The following is a 24,218-nucleotide window of genomic DNA, read 5'->3' on the forward strand; positions in this document are numbered from 1 at the left end:
GGCCCCGGTGCAGAATTCAGCCCGCCAGGCCCTGGGGCAGGCTCCATACGCTCGGGCTCACCCCTGCTGGTAGCTCAGAGGCAGCAGCCTCAGGGCGACTTTTGTTGGGTATAACTTGAAGACCAGGAAGGAAGCCAGTGGGGAATGCAAAGATGTCTTTACTTGGAGGGCTCTGGCGCCTGGAGATCCGAGGAGCGCGTTCTGTGGGGGTGGCCAGGCTCAGGGAGAAGCATTGGAGCAGATTTCTGGTGTGTGTATGTGTGTGTGTGTGTGTGTGTGTGCGCGCGCGCGCGCGTGTCTGCGCGCCTGTGCGTGGAGGGGGGATTGCTGTACCCAGCGCGAGGCACTGGCGGGGAGGAAGCGGCCGCGGGGATGTGAATAATTGATTCTCCAGCCGCACCAGACGCTCGGGAGCGGGCGGAGAGCGCGGGCTTCAGCACCACGGACAGCGCCGCGCCCGCCGCAGGCGCCCCCGCCGCCCGCCCGCCGCCGGCTCCGGCCTGGTCGCCGCCGTGCGCTCCGGGAGCGGGTGGCCGCGCTCCGCGCCGCCGCCGGGAGACTGCGGGGTCCGCCTCGGCCCGCCTCCGGGGAGGGCGGTCGCGGGCGGGAGGCGCCCCCGAGCCCCGAGCCCCTCCAGCCTGCGCGGGGGCTGCCGCGGCTGCGGCTCGCCGGCGGAGAACAAGTCCCTAAGTTGGCGTGGGGGGCGCCCCTGCCTTCCTCCTCCTCCTCCTCCTCTTCCTCCGAGGCCACCGCAGCGGCAGCAGCAGCCCGCGTCGGGAGCCCGAGCCGTGACGCCCGGGGTGGCCCGGGGCGCTCTCCAGACTCCCGCCCCGGGGGGAACGCGGGGCGCGGCCGCAGCCCCGCCGCCGAGGGTCGGGAGGGAGCTGCCCGCGGGGATCCCCGGCCGCACGCGCGCGCGCGGCCCCACGCTCACGCTCTCCCGCACACTCACCCGCACGCGCGCCCGCCCCGAGCCGGGGCTGCGGACAGGGCTCGCGGGCGCGCCGAGCGGGCCGGGCAGCGGCCGTCCGTCCGGCGTGGGGTGGCCGCCAGCCGCGCTCCGGCTCGTGGAGGGAGGCGCCCGGGAGGGGTGCTGAGCCCGAGCATGGGGCCGGGTGAGCGCTGAGTGTCTCGGCCGCAGCCTTCAGCCCTGGAGATGACCAGGAGCGGCCACTGCTGAGAACTATGTGGAGAGAGGCTGCGGTGAGTGCGGGCGCGGGACGGACGCGGGGCCTGGGTGGTCCCTTGGGGAAGGGGATGGATGGCGGGAGGCCTGGAGGGGAGGAGGCGGCAGGACCGCAAGGGGGTCGTTGCGTGGGAATGATCGCGCCTCCCTCCCCCTCTCCTCCTGCCGGCTCATCGCAAACTCAGCCAGCGCCCCCTCCCTCCCCGGCGGGCCCCCCTCCGCTCCCTCCGCTTCCCCCGCCCTACCCCCCCTGCTCGGCAGCTTCTGGCCACAGAACTCCCGGCAGCCGGCGCTGGGGAGGTGGTAGGGGGTGAGATGCAGGTGCCCAGTTAAAGCTGCTCGTGGGTGGCCAGCCCGGGGCTCCGTTCCTCGGGGCGCCTCCGAGCGGAGCTCTCCATATGGGCCACGGGGTCTGAGGATCCGACCTGGGGGCGTCTCTGGCGCGGAGCTACAGCCGCCGACTCCCCCCACCCCACTCAGGTCGAGCCCCCGCCCCCCGTGTGCACGGAGGGGCCGCGAGCATTGCAGACTGCAGATGGGCCCCCCGGCTCCTCGCCCCTCGAGCTCAACCTTTCTCTCCCCCTCTCTCTCCTTCCCTCTCTCTCTGTCGCCCGCTCTCTCGCTCTCTCTTTCCCGCCTCGGTAGAGCCCTGCGGCAGAGCCTCCGGCTGGGATAGCCGCCCCCCGTGGGGGCGATGCGGACAGCGCGGGACAGCCAGGGGAGCGCGCGGGGGCCGCAGCATGCGGGAACCCGCTAAACCCGGTGGCTGCTGAGGCGGCCGAGATGCTCGTGCGCGCGGCGCGCCCCACCGCATCCTCGACCTTCTCCGGCTACAGGTACGTCCCAGCGGGAGCCGCGGCTCGGCGCGCCCGGCAGGAGGGAGCCTGGAGCGGAGGGAGAGCGGGAGAGGAGGGCTCGGGAAGGAGAGCCAGAGCGGGAGCCCGGGCCCCGCGGCGCGGCGCGGCGAGGGGCGCCAGGGGGCGCTGCGGCTCCGCGCTGTGGCGCTGCCGGGGCTCGCCGGGGCCCGCCTGAGTTCGCCCCAACTTCCCCAGCTCCGGCGGCGCCCGGCGCGGAGGGCGCGCGCCTCTGGACACGCGCGCGCGCGCGGCCGTGCCGCCGCCGCCGTCCGTGTGCGTGCGTGTGTGTGTGTGTGTGTGTGTGTGTGTGTGCACGCCCCCTCGCCCCCGCCACCCCGTGCCCCCTGGACGTGCGCGGATTCTGGATGCCCGCGGGCAGCGCGCCCGCGGTCTGCGGGTGGGCGCGGGGAGACGCGCCAGCGCGCCCCCGAGGGTGTGCAGCCCGGGCCCACGTGCATCCACCCCAGACCCGAGCGGCGGGGCTCCGAGTGGGAAGGCAGGGAAGGGGCTGCACAGCCCGCGTCTTTCAGGGCCCCCCACCCGCCACCCCACGCGCGTTCTCTGCCAGCTCCCACGCGCCGGCCCGCGGGGGGACGCGCCTCCTCTCCGGAATTCTGCATTGCCCGGGGCGCGCGCGCGCGTGCGCTCGCGGGCAGGGGGCGGGTCTGGGCCGCTGGTGCGGGAGGGGAGACCTTACTCGCGCGGCGACCCGGGGAGGGCCCTAAGTTCCCCCAAGTTCCCGGGCGCCTGAGGGCGCCTAAACCAGCGTCTTCTTGCCTCCGAGGCGCCCTGGGGGCCGCGGCTGTGCCCTGCCTGGGGGGCCCGCGGGGTCCGCCCGCAGCGGGTGCTTTAGCGGGGCCCTGTCCGTGCGTCACCTGGGGGTGGGGGTACGGGGGATTGGGGGACCAGTCAACTCGCCGGGCCTCGGTGCGCGGGAGCCCGGATGGAGCCGCGCCTCCTCCGCTCGCCCCCGGCCGGTCTCTAGTTCTCGGGGATGCGCTGGGGGCGGGCCCGCAACTTGGGAGGCCGGAGCAGGGGCGCCCGGAGGGGTGAGTTGGAGGGAGGCTGGGGCGAACCCTCGGAGGATGAAGGGCGATGTGGGCGGGGAGGAGAGGCTGAAGGGCAGAGGCCAAGCGAGGCTGGCGAGGGGGACCGAGCCTCAACCCGGCTTGGGGTTGAGTTGACGAGCGGGGCCGGGGCCGGGGCCGGGGCTGGAGCTGGAGGTCGCGCGTGGCCGGGCAGCCCGCCCTGGGGCTGGGCTCCCGCGGGTCTCCGCCCGCGCTCGCGAGGGCCTGGGCCCTGGCCTCCGTGGTCTGGACCCGTCCTCTCCCTCCCCCCCGCAGGGACCGTCAGTGGCGGCGACTATGGGCAGACTGGGCTACTGGGCGCTGCTGGGACTGGCGGCCCTTCTGGCGTGGCGCGGCCCGGCGCCCGCGGCGGCGGCAGAGAAGGGGCCTCCGGCGCTGAACATCGCGGTGCTCCTGGGCCACAGCCACGACATGACGGAGCGCCAGCTGCGGACGCTGTGGGGGCCCGAGCAGGGCGTGGGGCTGCCCCTCGACGTGAACGTGGTGGCGCTGCTGATGAACCGCACCGACCCCAAGAGCCTCATCACGCACGTGTGCGACCTCATGTCGGGCGCCCGCATTCACGGGCTGGTGTTCGGGGACGACACGGACCAGGAGGCCGTGGCGCAGATGCTGGATTTTATCTCCTCGCAGACGTTTGTCCCCATCCTGGGGATCCACGGGGGCGCGTCCATGATCATGGCTGACAAGGTAAGGCGGGGAGGAGGGCGCCTGCCACCCAGAGCTCCCCGCACCCTGCTCCGCGGAGATCTGCAAGAGAGGGCGGCGCCTGGTGGGCCGGGTGAGCACCGGGTCTGGCCTGTCCGACCCGGAAGTGGACGGAAATGCCTTTTAGCTCGTTTCTGAAAGTGACCTGTTAGGGGGCTTGTAAGGAAGAACCCAGAACATCTGGAAAATTGACAGGGTGGTGTCGGGCTTGGAGCCTTTCTAGTCGGACGCGGAGACAGAGCCCGCCGGGAACGTGTGCCTCCTCTCCCACCCCACCGGCTTGCGTTGCAGACATGCCCTTTCCCCTTTCCCCTTTCCCCTTTCCCCTTCTGGCTGGTGGCCTTAGGGAGCCGCGTGGGGATAGGGATGCTTCCGCAGGAACTCTGTAGCTGGGCCAAGGGGGGTGGGCAGTGGGAGATGCCTGGGGCTGGGGGAGGGGTCTCATGGGAGACAGCGACCCGCCCAGGTGGTGTGGGGGTGTGTATGGAGAGCACTGTCCCGGGGACCCCAGCTGCAGGGCCTGGAGCTCGGCCGCGCACTCAGGGCCGGAGGGAAGGCTCCCAGCGCTGGACCGAGGCTGGACCGGCCCAGGGGCAGGTGGTCGGTGGTGAGGAGGGTCTGCGGGCAGCTGGGAGAAGGGCTAAGAAAGGGGCTGACGTGGCACCAGGGGCCGGTAGATCAGAGGGCGGCGTCGAGGGGGAAGGGAAGGACTGGGGTGTGGGGTGACGGGCGTGTGTGCGTGTGCGGGGGACCTGGTTGGGGAGGAGGCGGGGAGTGGGGGCAGCTAGGGCCCTCCCCCCGAGCCTGGTGTGGTGGGAGACGGGCTGATGGAGGGGACGTCATTGGTGACATCTGTCAGAGCCCCCACACGGGGGGCCGCCCCTGCCTCCGTCCCCCTCCTCGAGCTTCCCTGCGGCTTGCTGTCACCACTGTGCTCTCCCGGGCGGCAGGAGGGCAGAGCACTGGCCCCGAGTCCACCCCAGTGGACGTTCGTTCTCTGTGACCTGGTGGCCAGGAGCCGCCGGCGGTGGCTGAGCTGTCCCCCGGCCTGTCTCAGAGGTGGGGCTTCGCTTTGGTCACTTCCTCTGGGGGGACAGTCCCTCGCCTTGGACATGGGGTCATTTCCGAGCTGGGGCAGACAGCAGGGTGCCGAGACTGCCCTGGGGCGGCAGAGGGAGTGACCGGGACTCGGGACAGTGGGCAGGCACCAAGGACCAAGGTCGTGGGACTCGGCTCTCGCCTGTCCCTTAGTGCTGCTGCCCTTTCAGGGGGGACAGGGACTTTGTCTCCCCCTGGGCCATGGGGAGGGGCAAGGACAGGGGTTTGGGGGCTGGATGGGGGGGGCACGGGTTCTGGTGATGGCAGGGAGAGGAGGGCGTCCGGGTCCAGGGGGGTGGAGGGAGGTGACTCGGGCATGTCGATGTTACCACCCCCTCCTTCCTGCCGAAGTTTCCACCAAAGGCATACAAAGTACCAAAAAAAAAAAAAGAAAAAAGAAAAAAATTAATAATGTTCAAATGTACAGCACCTGGCTTGACCAGGGCTCAGCAGGGTCATTGGAGAAACGGACGTAAAGCTGACTTGGAGTCGGTGGCGTGAGGGACCCAGGCTGGAGTGCTGGAGGGGGTACTGAGTACTGAGCACTCACCGAGAGCCGAGTACCTGCCGAGCAGCTCCCGAGCACGTCTGCAGGGAGCCGCGGGGCTGTGGGGTGTGCCGTGACCTCATTTACCTCCTCTGACGGCAGGCAGAGAAGCAGGAATGGAGCCAGGGCGCCCAGACGAGCCCCCCTGGATCTGCCGCGATGTTGGGTGCCTCCTCGGAAGGGACCCTGAGCTCTCTGGGGGCAGTGGCGGGGGGAACCTGAGGATCAACCCCGCCGAGGGGGGACCGTGAGGCGCTTGGAGACGAGAAAAGTGAGGGAAGGGCCTTTCTTAGCCCAGGAGCCAAGCCCGCGGGTGGGAGAGGGGGGGAAGGGAAGGAGATACGGGGCCAGCTCCAGTGGGCGTCTCGGGGTCGGTGGCTTTCCCGGGGACGGGGCCGCAGGGCACTGGGAGGGCGACCGTGACGTGGGCGGGCTGTGTTGACGAGGTGGGGTCCTGCGCTGGGTTTGAGGAAACCCGGAGATGTTTTTAAGATCCACCTGCCTTCCCCTGAGGGGTCCCCAGGCTACCAGGCGCTTTAGACTTTACCTGCTCCCCCCCGACTCCCAGTGTGGTTTGTCCGGCCTGAAGAAGCGTGGGGGGTCTTCCTCCTTAGCTTCCTCTTGCTTGTTGGGTGTATTAGAGGTATTGGGGGGGTGGTCGGGGGAGTTTTCCCCAACCCGACTGTGCCCAAACCGACAAGGTTCTCTGTGTCCCCGTTTGGGGGAGGCTCCTTTGAGAGAGCCCCCGGATAAATGTGCTCTGCCCAGTTGCTCGTCTGACCCAGCCGGCGGAGGAGAGGGCAGGGAACCGGGTGGTCAGCTCAGCAGACCCCGGTCACACTCTGTCCCCTTCCCGCGGTCTGTTTCTGGCCCCAGCGAAGGCAAGGAACGAAGCCCTGTGAGGATGGCGCTGTGCTAAGTTAGCAGGGCTCGGGGTGGGGGGTGTTAATTTAATTTACATCGGAGATGCTAATTTTATTTCTTAGGTTTGCTTCTCTCGGTGGTTGGTCTTGCGGTGTAATTAATTTAGAGTTGAAAACGCTGCCTGATGTACGGTCTGGCCATTTTGATGCCCCCCCTCCCAACGGAGTTCGCAGAGTGGTAGGGATAGAGCTCAGGAAAGGGGGGTGCTTAGGCACCTTCCCTGCTTAGCACCCCCCACCCCTTGGGGCCCGGAGTCAGCCTTCTGGGGTGCCACTTATCCTGCTGGTGCCTGCCTGGAGTTTTGTCTTATTTGTGATTTCTCTACCTCCCTACTATGCTGGCGAGTTCCCCGAAGACAGTTTCATGTTTTATTTTAATGGAATAGTGTGTTACGTGCATGTGTGTATTCGCAATAGCATCCCTCTTCTCTCCAGTTTATAAAAATGCCATCTCTTTTCAGCGTAGAGCACTTAAAAACCATATAATTAAGTCTCGAGTTAAAATAAAAAGACCTGATGCTGTCGCCGGGCCGAGCAGTGCTCAGCTCCTGGTCAGGTTCCTTTCAGACTCTGCCGGGCAGGTGTATGTTTGGGATCACACCGTCCGCATAGCTTTTGTTTGTTGTCTCTGCGCCCGGGGTGATCTCCGTGAGCGAGTGTTCCGTCAAGTCTGAGAAACGTGGGCTCTTTCTGCTGGATGTTTCCTCCCCGACATCATCACTGTTCCCTCCTGGGGCTCGTCGCCTGTACGCAGCGGCCGTTGCTCTCGATCTCTTCCCCGGCTCGTCTCTCCTCCCCTGTTCCCTCCGTAGTGGCAGCTGGCCTCGGCCTTCCTTCACCTGTGGGGTACGGATTTGCCGCTGTGTGGAGCTTTCCACATCGGCAGGGCTTTGCTTCCTTCCCGAGGTCGTTACGGAGCTCTTTCCACCCCTCTGTGCTGGTTGCTGACTTAGTGAAAGAACTCGACTCACGTGTTGGGGGTGTGAGCTCCCCTTCCATCGTCAGGAGCTTCTTGTTCTTCCTCACCCCTCCCCGAGTGCACGTTGGTGTCTTCCGGTGGGAATTGCCCCAAGCCCTGGAGTCTGCCTGGTGCCGGATCCTGGTGTTCTCAGACTGGTCCATGAGCATCGTTTTGAGGCAGTTTTCGGGTTTCTCCTGCCTGTCTCCAGAGAGCTGCGTGCTTTCCCAGCAGGGCCAGCAGCTGGGCCTGTAGCCTTCTCCTGCTTTTTATGTGTTCCGGGGTGCAGGCCCAGCTCCTGGGGGAGAGACCTCACATTTGGCTTCTGGACACACACACACACAGAGGGCCTGTGTAAACAGTGAGTGGTAGTGTCGTGCCCCGCATGGCCCTTGTCTCTGGCACGAGGCTGGCATCGTGGGTCATATTATTCTCACGGGGGTGATGTTCAGGTTTCAGAGGTTTATTTAGGGGAAGGGGGAGGAAGGGAAGAGAACTCAGGGAAGCCGCCCGGGTTGCGGGAAGGGCCTCCGAAGGAGGAGACAGGCAGAAGCGTTTCATTTTTTTTTTTTGCTTTTTGGGTCACACCCAGCGATGCTCAGGGGTCACTCCTGGCTCTGTACTCAGGAATTACCCCTGGCCGTGCTCAGGGGACCATATGGGATGCTGGGAATTGAACCCGGGTCGGCAGCGTGGAAGGCAAATGCCCTACCCGCTGTGCTATCTCTCCAGCCCCGGCAGAAGCGTTTCAACTTGGGACCGGAACGATGGTACATCGGGGCGGGCGTTTGCCTTGCACGCGGCCTACCTGGGTTCTATTCCTGGCTTCCCATCGGATCCCCGTGTGTCACCAGGAGCGATTCCTGAGTGCAGAGCTAGAAGGAACCCCTGGGCATCTCCATGTATGGCCGAAAGCTGGAAAAAGTAATGCAAAAAGCCCCCAAACCCGCCCCCCTCCCCAAAGAAGTGTTCCCCCCTTTACACCTTTGCAGCAAAGGGGTGTGGACGAACATTTCTCTCCCGTGTCCAGGAATCGTGTTCAGGAATGGACACCGTCAGAGCAGGGGGGCAATGCTGAGCTGATTGTCTGCTGGCGTCAGTCCAATCCCTTCCCCTGTTCCACGGCATCCGGGTCCTCAGGCACCACCTGGCCCCTCCTGTCGGGTCACACCCCTCCTCTGGCCCCGCCCGGTCCCTGTGTGTCTCTCGCCAAGGCTCATGGTGGACGCAGCTGGGACGGGAGTCAGTGTGCAAGGGCCCTGTGGCCCGCGGTGCCAGGGCGTCCCGGGGCCCTCCTCCCCCCGCGGAGGCCGTCTTCTCTGTGGGGGCTGGGGACGGCTCCCTCTCTGGTCCCCACGCAGCGCCCCGCACGCAGAGAAGGCATCAGAGCTGCCCCCGGAAATCCCGTCTGAGGAGTCGGGAGACCAGTCGCCACGCTGGCTCTGATTCTGACCCGGTTCCCTCGTCGGCTCTGGCTCTGACCCGGTTCCTTCCCTGAACGTCTCTCGTGCTGCTTTTTTCTTTTTCTCAGTGTGATGGTGTCGTGTGGACATTTTCCCTTCTCGGGAAACAGGCTCCCCTCCCCCCCCGCCATCCCCCCCCCCGCCGTGGCGGGGAGGGGCTGCAGATCCCCGGGTTCTCCCGCCCCCGCCAGGCCTGTCCTGCTCTGGGTCCCCCTGTGCGGTCTCCCTGGCTCCCAGCCTCCCTCTCGCTCTCCGCCTCTGACTGGGGGCTGTGGCTGTCGATCCTCTGCACGGAGCCGCAGGTGCCCGCGAGTTCCGGAAGCTGCAGTTTCCAGAACTTTCCACACTGCGGCTTCAGGGATTCTCATTCGGAGTTCGTGCCCAGGGGGTGCCGGCCCTCCCTCTGCTCCTGGGGGGCTCGAGCTTGCTACTTGTCAGGGGGTTCATCCAGACGGGGGGGGGGGGTCCTGTGCCGAGGCCTGGGCGGTGCCGCTGAGTAGCGGGTGGGAGACGGCGCCTCTTTGCACGCGGGTGGTCTGGGGTCTGGTGGGGCTTGTCCGGGCCCCCCTGCCACACGGCAGCACCTGGGGAAGGCAGACGCGTCAGCGTGGGGTGGCCACCTGCAGCCCCTGCCGTTGGCCCCCGAAACAGGAGGCAGGAGGCTGGCTTGAGCCTGGGGGCGGATGGTGGCATCACCCTCACATCAGTCGTCGGGTGGCCGGCGTCCCCGGGAGCTACATCAGTGAAGGGCACCCGAGAGTCACCCTGGGACACTGGAGAGCTGTGGTGGGCTTCACACGTGGGGTATATGTGTGTATGTGTATATATGCGTGTATATGTGTGTGTATATGTGTTTGTGTTTGTGTGTATGTATGTGTGTATATGGGTATGTATGTGTATGTATCTGTGTTTGTGTGTATATGTGTGTATGTATGTGTGTATATGTGTATGTGTGTATGTGTATGTATGCGTGTATGTGTGTATGTGTATGTATGCGTGTATATGTGTATATGTGCATGTGCGCATGTGCATATATGTGTATATGTATGTGTGTATATGTGTATGTGTTTGTGTGTATGTATGCGTGTATATGTGTATGTCTGTGTATGTGTGTATATGTGTATGTCTGTGTATGTGTGTATATGTGTATGTGTATGTATGTGTGTATATGTGTATGTGTGTATATGTGTATGTGTGTATGTGTTTGTGTGTGTGTGTGTTCCCATGCGGCTGTCAGGCAAACATGAGGCCATTGCTTTGTGCATGTGTGTGTTTCTCCTGTCCTGCCCCTCGACTGAAGTGATGGCCAGCCCCGCATGACTCAGTGGTCTGGAGACGGCTGTCTCCCTCGTGGCCCCTAGACAGGTGGCTCCTCTGCCTTGGCTTGGTCCTGCCACACCCACGTGTCTCCCTTGTGTTTGCTACGTGGCTCCAGTGGCCTTGGGGTTTGAGACCCCCAATGCAGGTGAAGAAACAACTAGTTTAATTTTTTTGTTTTGTTTTGATTTTGAGCCATCCCTGGCAGTGCTCAGGGCTCACTCCTGGCAGGGCTTGGGGGGCCATCTGGGGCGCCGGTGACTGAACCCTGATGTTCATTTGAATGCATTGGTCTTGCTTAAATCCTGGAAGGCAGAGTGTCCAGGGGACCCTGACTGACCCACTCAGGTCAGGCGCGCTGGAAAACCTTGGACAAAGTGTCTGAGGACCTGGCTCCGTTTCCCCGTGGTCTGCTTCCCTGTGGCATGTGACCTTGAGAAAGGCCAGCTTCCCACGCCTTAGCCTTCCCATCTGCAAAATGGGGGTTCAGGCTGGTCAAGGCCCCCTCCAATGCTGGCCACTTTATTATCTTCAAGAGAAGGTTGGCAAGAAGCAGGAGCTGTCTTAAGAGAGGCTGTTCTGATTCAAATAATTTTTTTCCTTATAGTATCACAAAGCAACTGGACCTTGAGTAACGTTGCTTTGGTATAAATTTGAGCCCCTTACTTACCACGTGGGTCACCGGGGGGAATGTTCCTTCATGTCTCGGAGCCTCTATGCTGCCATCTGTAAAATGGGGACAATCAGAACTCACAGGTGGATGCAGTGAGGTCACGAGTAGAAGTGCTGAGCTCGTTAGTCCTTCACGACCCTCGTTACAGGATACGCTCGTGCGTGCAACTGTGTCTGTACTTAGTCTTTATAATCTCTCTGCAGTGCAGAAGTTAAAAGCTGCAAACTGTGGGTCCGAGCACTTAAAAATTATTTATTTATTTTGCTTTTTGGGTCACACCCAGTGATGCTCAGGGCTTACTCCTGACTCTGCACTCAGGAATCACTCCTGGGGCGTGGGGCACCCTATGGGATGCTGCTGCCGGGGATTGAACCTGGGCTGGCTGCGTGCAAGGCAGACGCCCTCCTCACTGTCCTGTCACTCTGGCCCCAGCTCCAGGCACTTTTAACTAGCCGGGGCGGGGAGATGATGAAGGAGGGTGTAGTAGGAGGGTGTCCCCAGCAGGAAGCTGGGTGTCTTTCTCCTGACCTCTCAGATATGGAGAGCAACTCCTGGAAAATGACTCCTGTTTCCTTAGCTGGGGACACCGGAAGCTTCCTTTGAGTTGGCAGGCCAGGCCAGGAGCTTTCTCCTGGCAAACTGGTGACTAGATGTGCCTGGTATCTAAGTGACTCTGAAGAGAAGAGTGGGCAGCCTTAACCATGAAGCACTCCTCGAACTGGACCACATGTTAGCAGCGGGCCGAGGAGAACCTACGTAAGACACATGTATCCTGTTACTTCTGAGGTTGGAGTACTTATAACCGGGTACCCTAAGGATATGTAAGCAGTTCATCTTGGATTGTTCGGGCCACGCCCAGCGGGGGCTCAGGGCTCTGAGTTTATGGATAACTCCAGGCAGGGTACCCTGGGGAGTTCTGGGGATGGAACCCAGGTCGGCCGCGTTCAAGGCCAGCGCCCTCTCCACTGTGCTGTCGCTCGGGCTCCAGATATTTGAACAGTTCTTACGTTCTTAAAACAAAGCTGTCCCTTTAAGTAGATAATTTCAAACCTAGGCTTAGACTTCAGAGGAACAGTATATTTTAATGTTACTAGTTTGGTTGACTTGAAATGCTGATGACGTCGGGCCAGGGAATGAAAGCCCTAAGCCGTCTGTCCAGAGTGCAGTGGTGTGGCCAGTCTGGGCAGCACTGGGGGGTTTAAGAGGCGTTGACAGTCTCGCAGGAAGTCGGGGACGTGCGGTTTCCAACTCGCTTGAAAATGGCTTTGCTCGTGGGTCATGGCGGGTGAAGTGCCGGACACACACACACACACACACACACACACACACACACACACACACACACACACACGGCAGCCCTCCTCGCTCCTAGTTATCGCTCTTCCCGCCTGACTCACACGTTGATGTCACCCGCATGGCCTCTGAGATTGTGATCTTCAGCCTCGGGTTTTTGTTGTCGTTGTTGTTTGTTGCTTGTTTGTTGTTGTTGTTGTCCTTTTTCCTCCCCCAGGGGCCGGATGCTCAGCAGACCTTAAGGAGTGACGTGACTCTTAGGAAAAGTGCAGCGTCTCTGGAACTTGATTGTCCAGATCGAGAGTGGCCAAGGCCCACTTTCATTATAGCTTCTCCTTGTCGGCAGCAGTGGGGAAGGTTGCCCTTAGTTAGACTGAAACTTGCAGACTTTCAGCGTTTGGGTTTTAACATGGGGACTGAGGTGTGGCTTGGTGACCCAGTAACCCCTCAAAGACTCAGCTCCTTTCCGCCCTGCTACTTCTCCTTTGTTAACGGCTGCTTCCTCTTGGTCACAGAATGGCTGCTTCTGCTCCAGCCATCACATCCTCCCTTGGCAGTCCTGGAAACAAGAATTAGAGGGAGAGAAAGGAAGAATTCTCCAAGAATTCGTGATAACCCTTGAAGCCATGTTTGTTTCTGTCAACAGTTGTCGTTAGCACAGCGGCAGGGCATTCGCCTTTCCTGCGGCCGACCCGGGTTCGATTCCTCCGCCCCTCTCGGAGAGCCCGGCAAGCTACCAAGAGTATCGCGCCTGCATGGCAGAGTCTGGCAAGCTCCCTGTGGCGTATTCGATATGCCAGAAACAGTAACAACAAGTCTCACAATGGAGACGTTACTGGTGCCCGCTTGAACAAATCGATGAGCAACGGGATGACAGTGACAGTGACAGTTGTTGGTGGTGGTGGTGCTGGGGGCGGGGCAAGCAACAATTCAGTGGGCAGCGGGTGAGGTTTCTGCAACAGTTCCTGTCTGTCGACTGAATTCTGGGGGTTAAGACTAGAGGATGGAAGTTGGGAAATGGCTGTGGGGCTACAGGCGTGTGTGGGACCAACATGATAGAAGCCAAAGTCCCGGGACATATTTAGGGATGCTCAGCGTGATGAAGAGACATTGCCCTAGACTCCAGGAGCTGTGCTTATGTGCTCAGGGGTGGATGGCTCCGTCTCATTCATTCATTCATTCATTCAGGGGATGTTCTCAGTTAAGCTAGTGATGGGGGATAGAACAGAGGGCAGACTTGAAATGGCAAAGAATCAAGTTTTTGATCGGAGAATTTCGCTCAATTCAGTGAATTCATGGAATTCAGTTCAGTGAGTCGGAGACCATGGCAGGCTGTAGAGAAGGGGCTCATGGTCTGTGTTGCCACTGTTGAATTGAGTCACCACCAGGTCCTTTCTAACGCCAAGATTGTGCCTCTCAAATCCTTGATTTATTTTTATTATATATCTTCATGTTTTTTACCTTGTTTTGTTTATTCGTGTTCCTCCTTCCCTGGCTGTGTTCAGGGCTTACTCCTGTCTCTGTGCTCAGGGGGACTCAAGGACCATATGGGATGCCGGGGATGGAACCCGGGTCGTCTGCATGCAAGGCAAAGTCCCTACCCTGTATTGTCGCTTTGGCCTTTCAATTTGACCCCCTGATTGGAAAATAAGTCCTTAAGTCCAGCTACTCTAAGTCCCCAGATTTGACTGGGAGCCAGCACGCCCACTCTCTCCAAGTGGATAACTAATTTTGCATGGATTTGCCTGAAATGGGGAGGAATTCTTGATCCCTACATTATCACCTCAAACACCCAAAGGATTTTAGCATCGCCCTGAAGGGTAGACGGATATTTGAAAAGCAGAAAACCTATGTACATATCAGCTCTCCTCTCTCTCATGCTCTCTCTCTCTCTCTCTCTCTCTCTCTCTCTCTCTCTCTCACACACACACACACACACACACACACAAATATAAACATTCGCAGGTCAGCTGGCGTCATGTTCACCAGTGGAGATGTTGTTGGTGCAGGAGCACATCTAAGGAAGGTGACGTGGAGAGCGATTGCCGGTGATCTCAGGCTGGGGTGCGTCAGTCACTGTGCCCCGTGCAGCTCGGTTCTTACGAAAGAACGTTCCCAGCCAGGCAGTTCTCACTCTAGTAACACACGGACATCCCCGAAAGGGCCCGCGTCTTGCCCGCCTCCCTCTGCATCCCCAAGATTCTGTTCCTGTCCCCGGGTTCTAAACAGTTAAACCAAGGGCAGACCCTGCTCTCGGGGAAAGCTCCTCCGTATGTCCGCTGCTTCGTGGCCACCCGGCCCTCCCCTCCCCCGACACCCCACCCCTGCCGGGGCTTCCCAGTGATGCTGGGTCTTTCCAGTCAGATTCGAGAACTTTCTGTGTGGCCGGAATGGGTGTGACCTTCGTGACGACAAAGTTATTGGAAATAGGTCATCACGGACGGACAGAGTACCGAAAATAGAACAAGACGGCCTTCAGAGGAAGGATCTTTTTCAGTGTGTTTGTTTTGGAGGCTGCACCTGGCGATGCGTAGGGCTTACTCCTGGCTCTGTGCTCAGGAACGACCCCTTGCGGGCAAGGGGTGCCGGGGTGGGACTCGGGGGCTGGAGAGCAGAGGGGCAGATACCCGGTTCCAACCCCCGCCTTTCTCTCCCGAGTCTGTTCCTCCCAGCGCCAGGCACAAGTGATTTATTTTTCTTTTTGCCTTTTTTTGGGGGGAGGTAGGGGGAGTCACACCCAGCAATGCTCAGGGGTGACTCCTGGCTCTGCGCTCAGGTGATTTTTTTACTCCTGGTGGTGCACGGGGGACCCTGTGGGATGCCGGGGATCGAACCTGGAACGGCTGCGTACAAGACAAACGCCCTCCCCGCTGTGCTCTCGCTCCGGCCCCCCAAGTGATGTTTCCATAGCTCCCGAGTTCCCCCCTGGACTGCATCCTCCTCCCAGTCAGGACACTGAGCTGGTGGCTGCTCTGGGTCTTGCTGTCTCCGGCTCCATCCAGGAGGGAGTGACAGCGTCTGTGTGTCTGTCTGTCTGTCTGAGGTGTCTGTGGGCTCCCAGTGAATTGCTCTGAAGTGTTTGTAGGGCTGAGGAGAGTCGCCTTTTGAGCCTGGTGTGAACCTCGCATGTGTGCATGTGCCTGCATGTGCTTCCCTTACACGTGGGCCTGCCGAGACCCCCGGTCATTAGACCCTGTTCTCCACATCCGTGGGGCCCGTTCATAGCTTCAGCCCAGCCCGTGTCCTCAGCCTTTGCTGTGAGTTGGCTGAGTCCCGGGACGTGGAGGGTGAGGCTTCCGCGCGTGGACTCTAGGGGAGTGACCCCCCCTCTGGGTGCCCTCTGGGGCCCTCAGGGTTCTGAGCAGCGGCTATGTGGGGGGACTGAGGAGAGAGTGTCCTGGAGAGACGACAGGCCTGCTGTGGTCCTGGCCCTCGTGGTGGGCCTGGCTCCCACCAGCAGGCTCCTACCCCGGGCGGGCCCAGGGGGCGGTCAGAGCTCCAGGGACACTTGCACTCTCTGGGTCACTGCTGTCGCTTCCTTGTCATTTGCTGAGGGTTATTGGTTTTGTCTTGCCTTGCGGGTCCTTTTCTTTCTTCTTTCTTTTATAAAATTTAAATTAATGTTTTTAATGGAATCCCTGTGAGATACACAGTTACAAGGTTGTTCAGGTTTGGTTTCAGTCTTACAACACCCGTCCCTTCCCCAGTGTCTGTTTCCCACCACCATTGTCCCCAGTTTCCCTCCCGCCCCCCCCCACACACACCTGTGTGGCTGTCACTTTTCTCCTCTCTCTCTCTCTCTCTCTCTCTCTCTCTCTCTCTCTTCTCTTCTCTTGCTTTCACTCTCTCTGTCCGTCTTTCCTCTTGGGCATCGTGGTTGGCAGTACAGGTACCGGACGACGGTCCGGTACATCCCTCTACCTGCTCGCACGTCAGTTCCTGCCCAGAGTGGACATTTCCAGCCGTTCTGTCCTGCTGGCCCCTCCTCTGTCCTCACTGCCCTTCACCCCACACGCTGTGGCAGGATTCCAACCGTTGCCTGGTTCTCCTGGCCCCTGTTTCCCTCTGGCCTTGGATATTAGTTTCATAGACTATCATCTTTTTTTCCTTTTTAAATCAAGCTTCTTTGGAAGCATTGACAAAAATTTTGATGGCAACTTCCCAACTGTCCGAAAGTGGAGAGAGAGTGGCAGAATGACCTCTCCCTCGACCTTGATTGCAGTGGTGGGCCCCGGGCAGTTCTGGTGTCATGTATGATGTCGCCCCCTTACCCACCTTCCTCCACCAGTTCCTTCCCGTAAGCAAGTCCCAGGGGAGATAGTACAGGGGGAGGTGGGGGGTGGTTCCTACCTTGCACATGGCTGATCTTGTCCTAATCTCAGGCAACCCCCTACGGTTCCCGGAGCCCCACTAGGAGTGACCCCTGAGCACAGAGCCTGGAGTCAGCCCTGAGCATCTCCAGGTGTGGCCCCACTACTCCCTGCAAAAAAAATGAAATAAAGCAAATCTCATATCTTGTGGCAGTCCTGCTATCAACAAGTCAGTAGCTAGCTCAGAAAGAAAAGGATTTTAAGCACCGTTACCAAAAGGTCATCCGAGCTAATATAAATGTAGGCGCAGGAAGGCAGACCTCAAAGGGCTGGGGAGATTCAGAGAAATATACAGAAGATAAAACCCCCCTTTGATCTCACCGTGCCCCGACATCTGCCACGAACACGTTGGTCTGCTTCCTCCTCACCCGTTATTTCTCTGCCTCGTGGGTGAGGGCTCACATGCACACACAGATCCAGTGATGTCATAGCTCTGAACATATCCCGCGTTGGGCCCCGACACCACAGCCCGTTTGAAGCGTGTCCCTCCGCCCCCTACCCCTCATTCCGTTCACTGGACACATCCTCATGCCATGGGTTTAGGTCCTTTTTAAGTTTGTCACTGTTAAAAATGATTGGACTGGAGCGATAGTGCAGTGGGGGGTAGGGTATTTGCCTTGCACGCGGCCGACCCGGGTTTGATTCCTCCGTCCCTCTTGGAGAGCCCAGCAAGCTACCGAGAGTATCCCGCCCCACGGCAGAGCCTGGTAATCTCCCCGTGGTGTATTCGAGATGCCAAAAACAGTAACAACCAGTCTCACAACGGAGACGTGACTGGTGCCCGCTCGAGCAGATAGATGCAGGACGACAGTGCTACAGTGCAGGGCTACAGTTAAAAAATGATCCTCTTGGGGCTGGAGCGATAGCACAGCGGGGAGGGTGTTTGCCTTGCACGCAGTCGACCCGGGTTCGATTCCCAGCTCCCATATGGTCCCCTGAGCACCGCCAGGGGTAATTCCTGAGTGCAGAGCCGGGAGTGACCCCTGTGCATCATCGGGTGTGACCCAAAAAGAAAAAAAAAGATCCTCTTGACATAAAATGACTGCACTCATTTGTGGAATATAAAGTAACAGAATGGGAGACTAACACCCAAGGATAGTAGAGGTAAGGGCCAGGAGGAGGGCTCCACGGCTTGGAAGCTGACCTCACATGCTGGGGGGGAAAGGCAGCTGGGATAGAGAAGGGACCACCTAGTAAAGGATGCTTGGAGGGCTCGCTCGGGATGGGAGATGCGTGCTGAACGTACATAAAGGACCAACTATGATGGCCACTGACTACCTGTGTTGCAAACCATAACGCCCCAAAGGGGAGAGAGAGAGTAAAAGGGAACATGCCTGACACTGAGGCAGGGTGGGGGGGTGGCGGGAGGGACACTGGGAACACTGGTGGTGGAGAATGGGCACTGGTGGAGGGATGGGTACTCGACCATTGTATGACCGAAACGTAATCACGAAAGTTTGTAAATCTGTAAAAGAAAAGAAAAAGTCACATTTAAAAATGACCTTCTTAAAAAAAAAAATGACCTTCTTGGGGCTGGAGTGATAGCACAGCGGGGAGGGCGTTTGCTTTGCACGCGGCCGACCCAGGTTCGAATCCCAGCATCCCATAGGGTCCCCTGAGCACCGCCAGGGGTGATTCTTGAGTGCAGAGCTAGGAGTAACCCCTGTGCATCGCCGGGTGTGACCCAAAAAGAAAAAAGAATGACCTCCTTGGGAACTGTCTCTGGTGAAGGGCCCGGACTGCAGCTCCCCCTTTCCAAGTGCAGTTCCTTCTGCTGTGCCCCGCGGGGTCTCCACAGTCCCACCTGGTGGGCTCGGGGCCTTCCAGAACTGCACCCAGAGGTGCTCGAGGGCCCACGGGTGTCAGGAGCTGGACCAGGAGCGTGTCTGTCACAGGCTTCACCTTGGACCATCTCTCGGGCCCTGAGACAAGTTGGGTTTTGGCTTGTTCTGTGTTTTGGGCCACACCTGAAGCGCTCAGGGCTCACTCCTGGCTCGGTGCTCAGGGCTTACTCCTGGCTCAGTGCTCAGAACTCACTCCTGGCTCAGTGCTCAGGGCTCACTCCTGGCTCTGCTCAGGGCTCACTCCTGCCTGGCTCAGTGCTCAGGGCTCACTCCTGGCTCTGTGCTCAGGACTCACTCCTGGCTCAGTGCTAACTCCTGGCTCAGTGCTCACTCCTGGCTCAGTGCTCAGGGCTCACTCCTGGCTCAGTGCTCAGGACTCACTCCTGGCTCTGTGCTCAGGGCTCACTCCTGGCTCAGTGCTCACTCCTGGCTCAGTGCTCAGGGCTCACTCCTGGCCATAGTGGGTCCGGGGATCGAACCGGGACCAGCCATGAGCAAGGGCAAATGCCTTACCTGCTATACTGTGCTTCAGGCCCTACAAGAGAGTTTTATTTTTTTAATTGAATTGGCGAGTTGCAAATATTATCTCATTGTTCCAGCGAGTCTCCTCAAGCAACAGCCCCCCTGTGAGCCGGGCTTGCATTTATTCCACTTTCAGATCCCCCCCCCCCGCCTCCCTCTGCACACACCTCCCCTCCTTTGATATTTCCCATTGTGCAGATGGAAACAAATTCCCAGCCAGAGGACGGAGCCTGATACCACCAAGCGCAGGGCGACAATTTTGACTTTCTCCCAAATAATAAATATTTTGAAGCCCGGCAGGAGAGTTCTCGGATTGTTCCTACTTAGTCACCGGGCAGGGCTGAGCCGTCATGGCCGAGACCCACATGACGTGGAGCAGGTGGCTTTGGAAACGCACAATTCCCCGGCAGAAAGGCGGCCGTGTGCGGACCACTGCTGGGGTCTGCCGAGAGGGGGGCGGAGAACCGCGCCGCTCGTGTCACGGGCTTTGTGGGGAGCGGCTGGGGGCAGAGCCTCGAGGCCCCCACGGCGGGGAGGGCATCTGCGGGGGTGAGGCCGGGGAAGGCGGGCAAGACCAAAATCAGAGGGGCTTCGGGGCTGGTGCTGATGTAGGCCGGCGGCGGGGCTGGGGGGTGGCGGTGGGCTTGGCGATGCTTTCCTGGAGGTTCCGGAACCAAGATGTGATCTGGAAACTGATTCCTACCATTCCCCCCCCCCGCCGCCCAGAGTATTGGTAGGGGTGGGGTGGGCATCCGGAGTGGGGCAGAGGTGGGGGGCGGGTTGCAGGAAATTGGTTCCAGTTTCCACCGGGTGCAATTTGGGGGCAGAGAGCCCCGTGAAGGGGAGGAGCGGAATTATGCCCCCCACACTGGCATGTGGGTGACCCCCAAATGGAGTGCGTGGGACTCGCTTTTGTCAAGATCCATATCGGCCTTTTCCGAGCCAGCCCTGCCGGGAAGAGCCCGTTGCCGGGTTTGCCGAGGAAAGAACGCTGGGGTTGGTGGTCGGGGGCGAGGGGGCTGTCTCCGGCGGTCCCACGGGGGCCTTCTGCTTCAGCTGAGCTATGGGGTACGGGGGTGGGGGGTGCATCCCTGGGGTGGGGGCGGGGGTCCTTGCTCGGGCGCTGGCTGGAGGCTGGGGCTGGAGCGTCCTTCCCGACCACAGCTGGGTGTCAGGGTTTCTTGCCGCCCACGCCCTGCCCGCTCACTCCCTTCTGCTAAGGGGAGGGCCCGGGGGTGGGTCTCCAAACTCGCACCTGCCCAGGCCCGCAGCTATATAGTACGGCGGGGAGGGCGCTTGCCGGGCACGCAGCTGACCCAGGTTCAATTCCCGGCACCTCGTATGGTCCACCCGGCCCCGCCAGGAGCGATCCCTGAGCACAGAGCCAGGAGCGAGTCCTGAGCACTGCCGGGCGTGGCCCCGAAGTCCCCTCCCTGTCAGTACCCGCTAACAGGGTTTGGTCGTGCTCTGCACCCCGCCCACCCCCGTCCTCGATGGCACCTTCTGGAGCTCCCAGGGCTGTGTGCAGACAGACCCCAGGGGACGAGACCCTGCCCCCAATCTGCTCGCCGCCCGGGCGGGCCCTGGGGGGGTGTTGACAGCACCCCCGGCCTGCACCCTGCCCCACGGGTTCTTGGCACCTTTGAAACCGTGGTTAGAGTGAGGTGGGGGGGCGGGGGGGACAGGTGCTGGCCGACTCCGGCCCACCCCCGAGCACCACCAGGAGTGACCCCTGAGCACGGCCTGGTGTAGGCCAGAAGCAGAACCAAAGCAGACCTGCCAAGCCTTAGGTCCGAAGGAGCCACACCTGTTCCCCTCCCCCACCCCAACCTGGCTGAAGGGAACAAGCAGAAAACGTGGCCCAGCTGCACGGGGCACAGTGGCCCCCCCTCCCTGTCGCCGGTGCCAGGGCCCGCACCCCCCCCCACACCCCTCTTCTCCTCTCACCTCTTCCCCTCCCCTCTCCACTCTGAGCTCAGGCCCCCGCGGGTGCTGGGTTCCAGGCTGCTCCTGCCCGCCCTGGCTTCCCGGGTGGGGGACGGGGGGGCGGAGTCCCGGCAGGGGGCGGGGCCCGGCAGGGGGCGGAGTCCTGGCAGGTGGCTAAGGGCCGGCCCAGCCGGTCCCTCCCGATCAGGAGCAGCCCCTCACGGCGTCCCCAGCCCCCTGGGCCTGCACAGGGAAGAGGCCAGAGGCTCAGACTGTGCTCCCACCCCCGGGGTCTCTGCACGCTCTCCCTCTCTTCCTCTGCCCCCTGCCCCCCTCCCCTCAGTGGCCACATGTGTGAAGTTGATGCTCTGGAATCTGGTTGCTGGCAGGTCCGGTCCCACGTTGTTCTCCCACAGGGGGGCGTGTGAAGCCCAGAGAGGGGTAGACACCTGCCCTTGGTCACACAGCTGAGGGCCCCCTGCCACCACAGCTTCTTGGATTCCAGGTTCTCCCGATGCCGCCAGCACTGGGAGTGGGATAGGGCTATGATGACTTTTCGTTGTCATAAAACAATAATGTCACCATGTAAATGATTTTATTTCAGGTTTGGGGCTGGGCCACACACCACAGTGCTCAGGGCTCACTCCTGGCTGTGCTCGGGGCTCACTCCCGGCTCTGTGCTCAGAGCTCGCTCCTGGCTACTGTGCTCAGGGGACCGTACGTGGTGCCCGAGATTGCGTCAGGGTTGACCGTGGGGCTAGTCCTTCGCTCGTGTCCCCTCTCTCTGGCCTGAGCTGGGACCGTGAGGGTGTATTTGGGCCACACCTGGGGGTGCTCCCTGGCCGTGTGCTCAGGGATCACCTGGAGGAGCGCGGGCCCTGCGGGGTGTGGGGGATGGGATCCTGCTGTCCGTGTGCGGGGCAGCTCGGCGCCCTTAGTGTGTTGGCTCTCCGCCCGCTGCCCTCCCCCCCGTCCCCGACACCCACCCCGCCCCTCCCCCACTGCTCGCTGTGTGTGCCCTCCCTGCCCCTGTGGGGCCGCTCTTCTGGGCGCGTGTCCTGACGCCGTGGGCCCCGGCTCACCCCTCCCGCCCTGCTCTGGGCCGTGGACGGGCCGCCGAGGAGCTTGGCTGTTGTTTCCGCCCCTGGGCTGTGGACATCTGCAGATCACCCTGTTTGAACACCCGCGGGCGCGCGCCCTGCTCGAGATGGTGCGTGGGTGGCGGGGAGCCTGATCGCAATCAGCCTTTCCCTTTGTCCCCTGCTCCCCTCCCCCCTGCTCCCCCTCCTACCCCTGCTCCCCCTCCCCCTGCTCTCCCTCCCCCTCCTCCCCCTCCTCTCCCTGATCCTCCTCGGCCTTCTCTTCCCCCTGTTCCCCCTCCTCCCCTCCCCCTCTTCCTCTCCTCCCCCTTCTTTCCCAGTCAGATCTCCCCCCTTCTCCCCTCCCCCCTGCTTTTTATACAGACATACATACATGTTATGAGGAAATTCTGGGCCACCCAAAGCCAGCATCCCTTAGAGTACATGAACATTCAGAGCCCTGCAAATTCACTAGACACAGAAATCAGATCCGGAGCAGCAGTACAGCAGGGAAGGTGTTTGCCTTGTTTGCAGGGACCCCCCCTCCGCCCCGGGTTCGATCCCCAGCACCCCAGAAGGTGCCCTGAGCACCACCAGGAGTGATCCCTGCGCACAGAGTCAGGAGTCAGCTCTGAGCATCACCACGGGTGATCCCTGAGCACAGAGCCAGGAGTCAGCCCTGAATGTCACCAGGAGTGAGCCCTGAGCACAGAGCCTCAAGCGGTGGGGGTCTCGGGCCCAGCTTGGTGCAGTCCCTCCTCCCCGTCACCTCTCACCGTCTCGCGGAGGCCACGGCACCCCGCCCGCCCAGGAGTGGAGCTGGAGACCCTGCCCGCTCTTGCCGAAGGGTTTGCCCACTCCCCACCCCTCCCTGCCTCTGCCCCCAGCGCGGCAGCGCCCCCTCCTCCTTGCACCGCCCCTCTCCCCTCCCCTGCTTCCTCTCTGGCTTCTTTGGGCAGAGCAGGAGAAGGCGAGCAGGGGGGTCCAGCAGGAGCGCCCCCTGACCCCTCCCCCACCGCCTCACCTCCTGATCCCTCCCCCACCGCCCCCTTTCAAGGATCATGTTTTGCGCCCACCCACAGGGTGCTGGGGGGTTACTGGGGATCTCTGCGGGGGCTTCGGGGGCAGCTGCCCTCCTGGGCTCTTCTCTGGGCTCCTGCTGCTTGTCTTAAGTCCTTTTGTCTGGAGCTCACAGGGGTCTCCCACGAGGACACTGCCCACAGCTCTCTCTCTCCCTCCACCTCACCGCCCCCCTCACCTGTGCCCCGCACCTGGGTTCTAAAGGGCAAACCCGGCTGTCTGGTGGGTGCTGGTGGGGAGGGGGCCGGGTGGTCTCCCCTCTGCTGGGGGGGGTGGGGGTTGCCGGCCCCTGCCCTGGCGTCTGCTGTTGGGACCTGCTGACGTGGTCGCTGCCGTCTGTCTCAGTGACAGGCACACGGGTATGTGCCGGTGTCTGCCAGTTTGCACATCTGTGCACACATGAAGGAGGCGGAGACTGAGAGTGGGTGAGGGACCGAAGGTGATGGCCTCTCGGGGTCCCTACTGGAAGCTCAGTGTCCAAAAGGGGGAGGAGGGGGAGGATGGGGGAGAGAAGAGGGAGGGAGGGAAGGAGGGAGGGAGAGAAAGGGAGAGAGAGAGGGAGGGAGAGAGAGAGGGAAGGAGAGGGAGGGAGAGAGGGAAGGGGAGGGAGGAGAGAGGGAAGGGGAGGGAGGGAGAGAGGGAGAAAGAGGGAGACAGGGAGAGGGAGGGAGGGAGGGAGAGATAGAGATGGAGGGAGAGAAGGAGGGAGAGGGAGAGAGGGAGAGGGAGAGAGGGAGACGGAGAGAGAGGGAAGGAGAGGGAGGGAGAGAAGGAGAGGAACAGAGGGAGGGAAAGAGTAACAGGGAGAGGGAGAAAGAGGGAGAGAGGGATGGAGGAGGGAGGGAGAGGGATAAAGGGGGAGAGAGGGAAGGAGAGGGAGGGAGAGAGGGAGAAAGAGAGGGAGGGACAGAGATGGAGGGGGAGAGGGAGAGAGAGGGAGAAAGGGAGAGAGAGGGAGGGAGAAAGGGAGAAAGAGGGAGACAGGGAGAGAGAGGGAGGGAGGGAGAGATAGAGATGGAGGGAGAGAGGGAGGGAGAGAGAGAGGGAGAGGGAGAGAGGAAGAGAGGGAAGGAGAGGGAGGGAGGGAAGGAGAGGGAGAGAGGGAGAGAAGGAGAGGGAAAGAGGGAGGGAGAGAGGAACAGGGAGAGGGGGAGGGAGGGAGAGAGAGGAACAGAGGGAGAGAGAGAGGGACAGAGGGAGGGAGAGGAATAGAGGGAGGGAGAGAGAGGGAGAGGGAGAGGGAAAAAGGGAGAGAGGGAGGAGAGTGTCTCTCCAGAGGAAGGGGG

General features: G+C 61.3%; 1 protein-coding gene across 1 annotated transcript in view; it reads left to right on the forward strand.

Moving 5' to 3' along the window:
* The first annotated feature begins 794 nt into the window (after window positions 1-794).
* The window catches only part of GRIN2A (glutamate ionotropic receptor NMDA type subunit 2A), a 275,021-nt gene continuing 251,597 nt past the window's right edge, over window positions 795-24,218 (forward strand). The window contains exons 1-3 of the mRNA XM_055136810.1: window positions 795-1,203; window positions 1,832-2,022; window positions 3,387-3,821. Coding sequence (XP_054992785.1) covers window positions 3,408-3,821 — 414 coding nt within the window. The 5' untranslated portion in view covers window positions 795-1,203; window positions 1,832-2,022; window positions 3,387-3,407. The remainder of the gene's footprint in view (window positions 1,204-1,831; window positions 2,023-3,386; window positions 3,822-24,218) is intronic.

This window comes from Sorex araneus, chromosome 4, assembly GCF_027595985.1.
Source record: "Sorex araneus isolate mSorAra2 chromosome 4, mSorAra2.pri, whole genome shotgun sequence".
Taxonomy (NCBI): domain Eukaryota; kingdom Metazoa; phylum Chordata; class Mammalia; order Eulipotyphla; family Soricidae; genus Sorex; species Sorex araneus.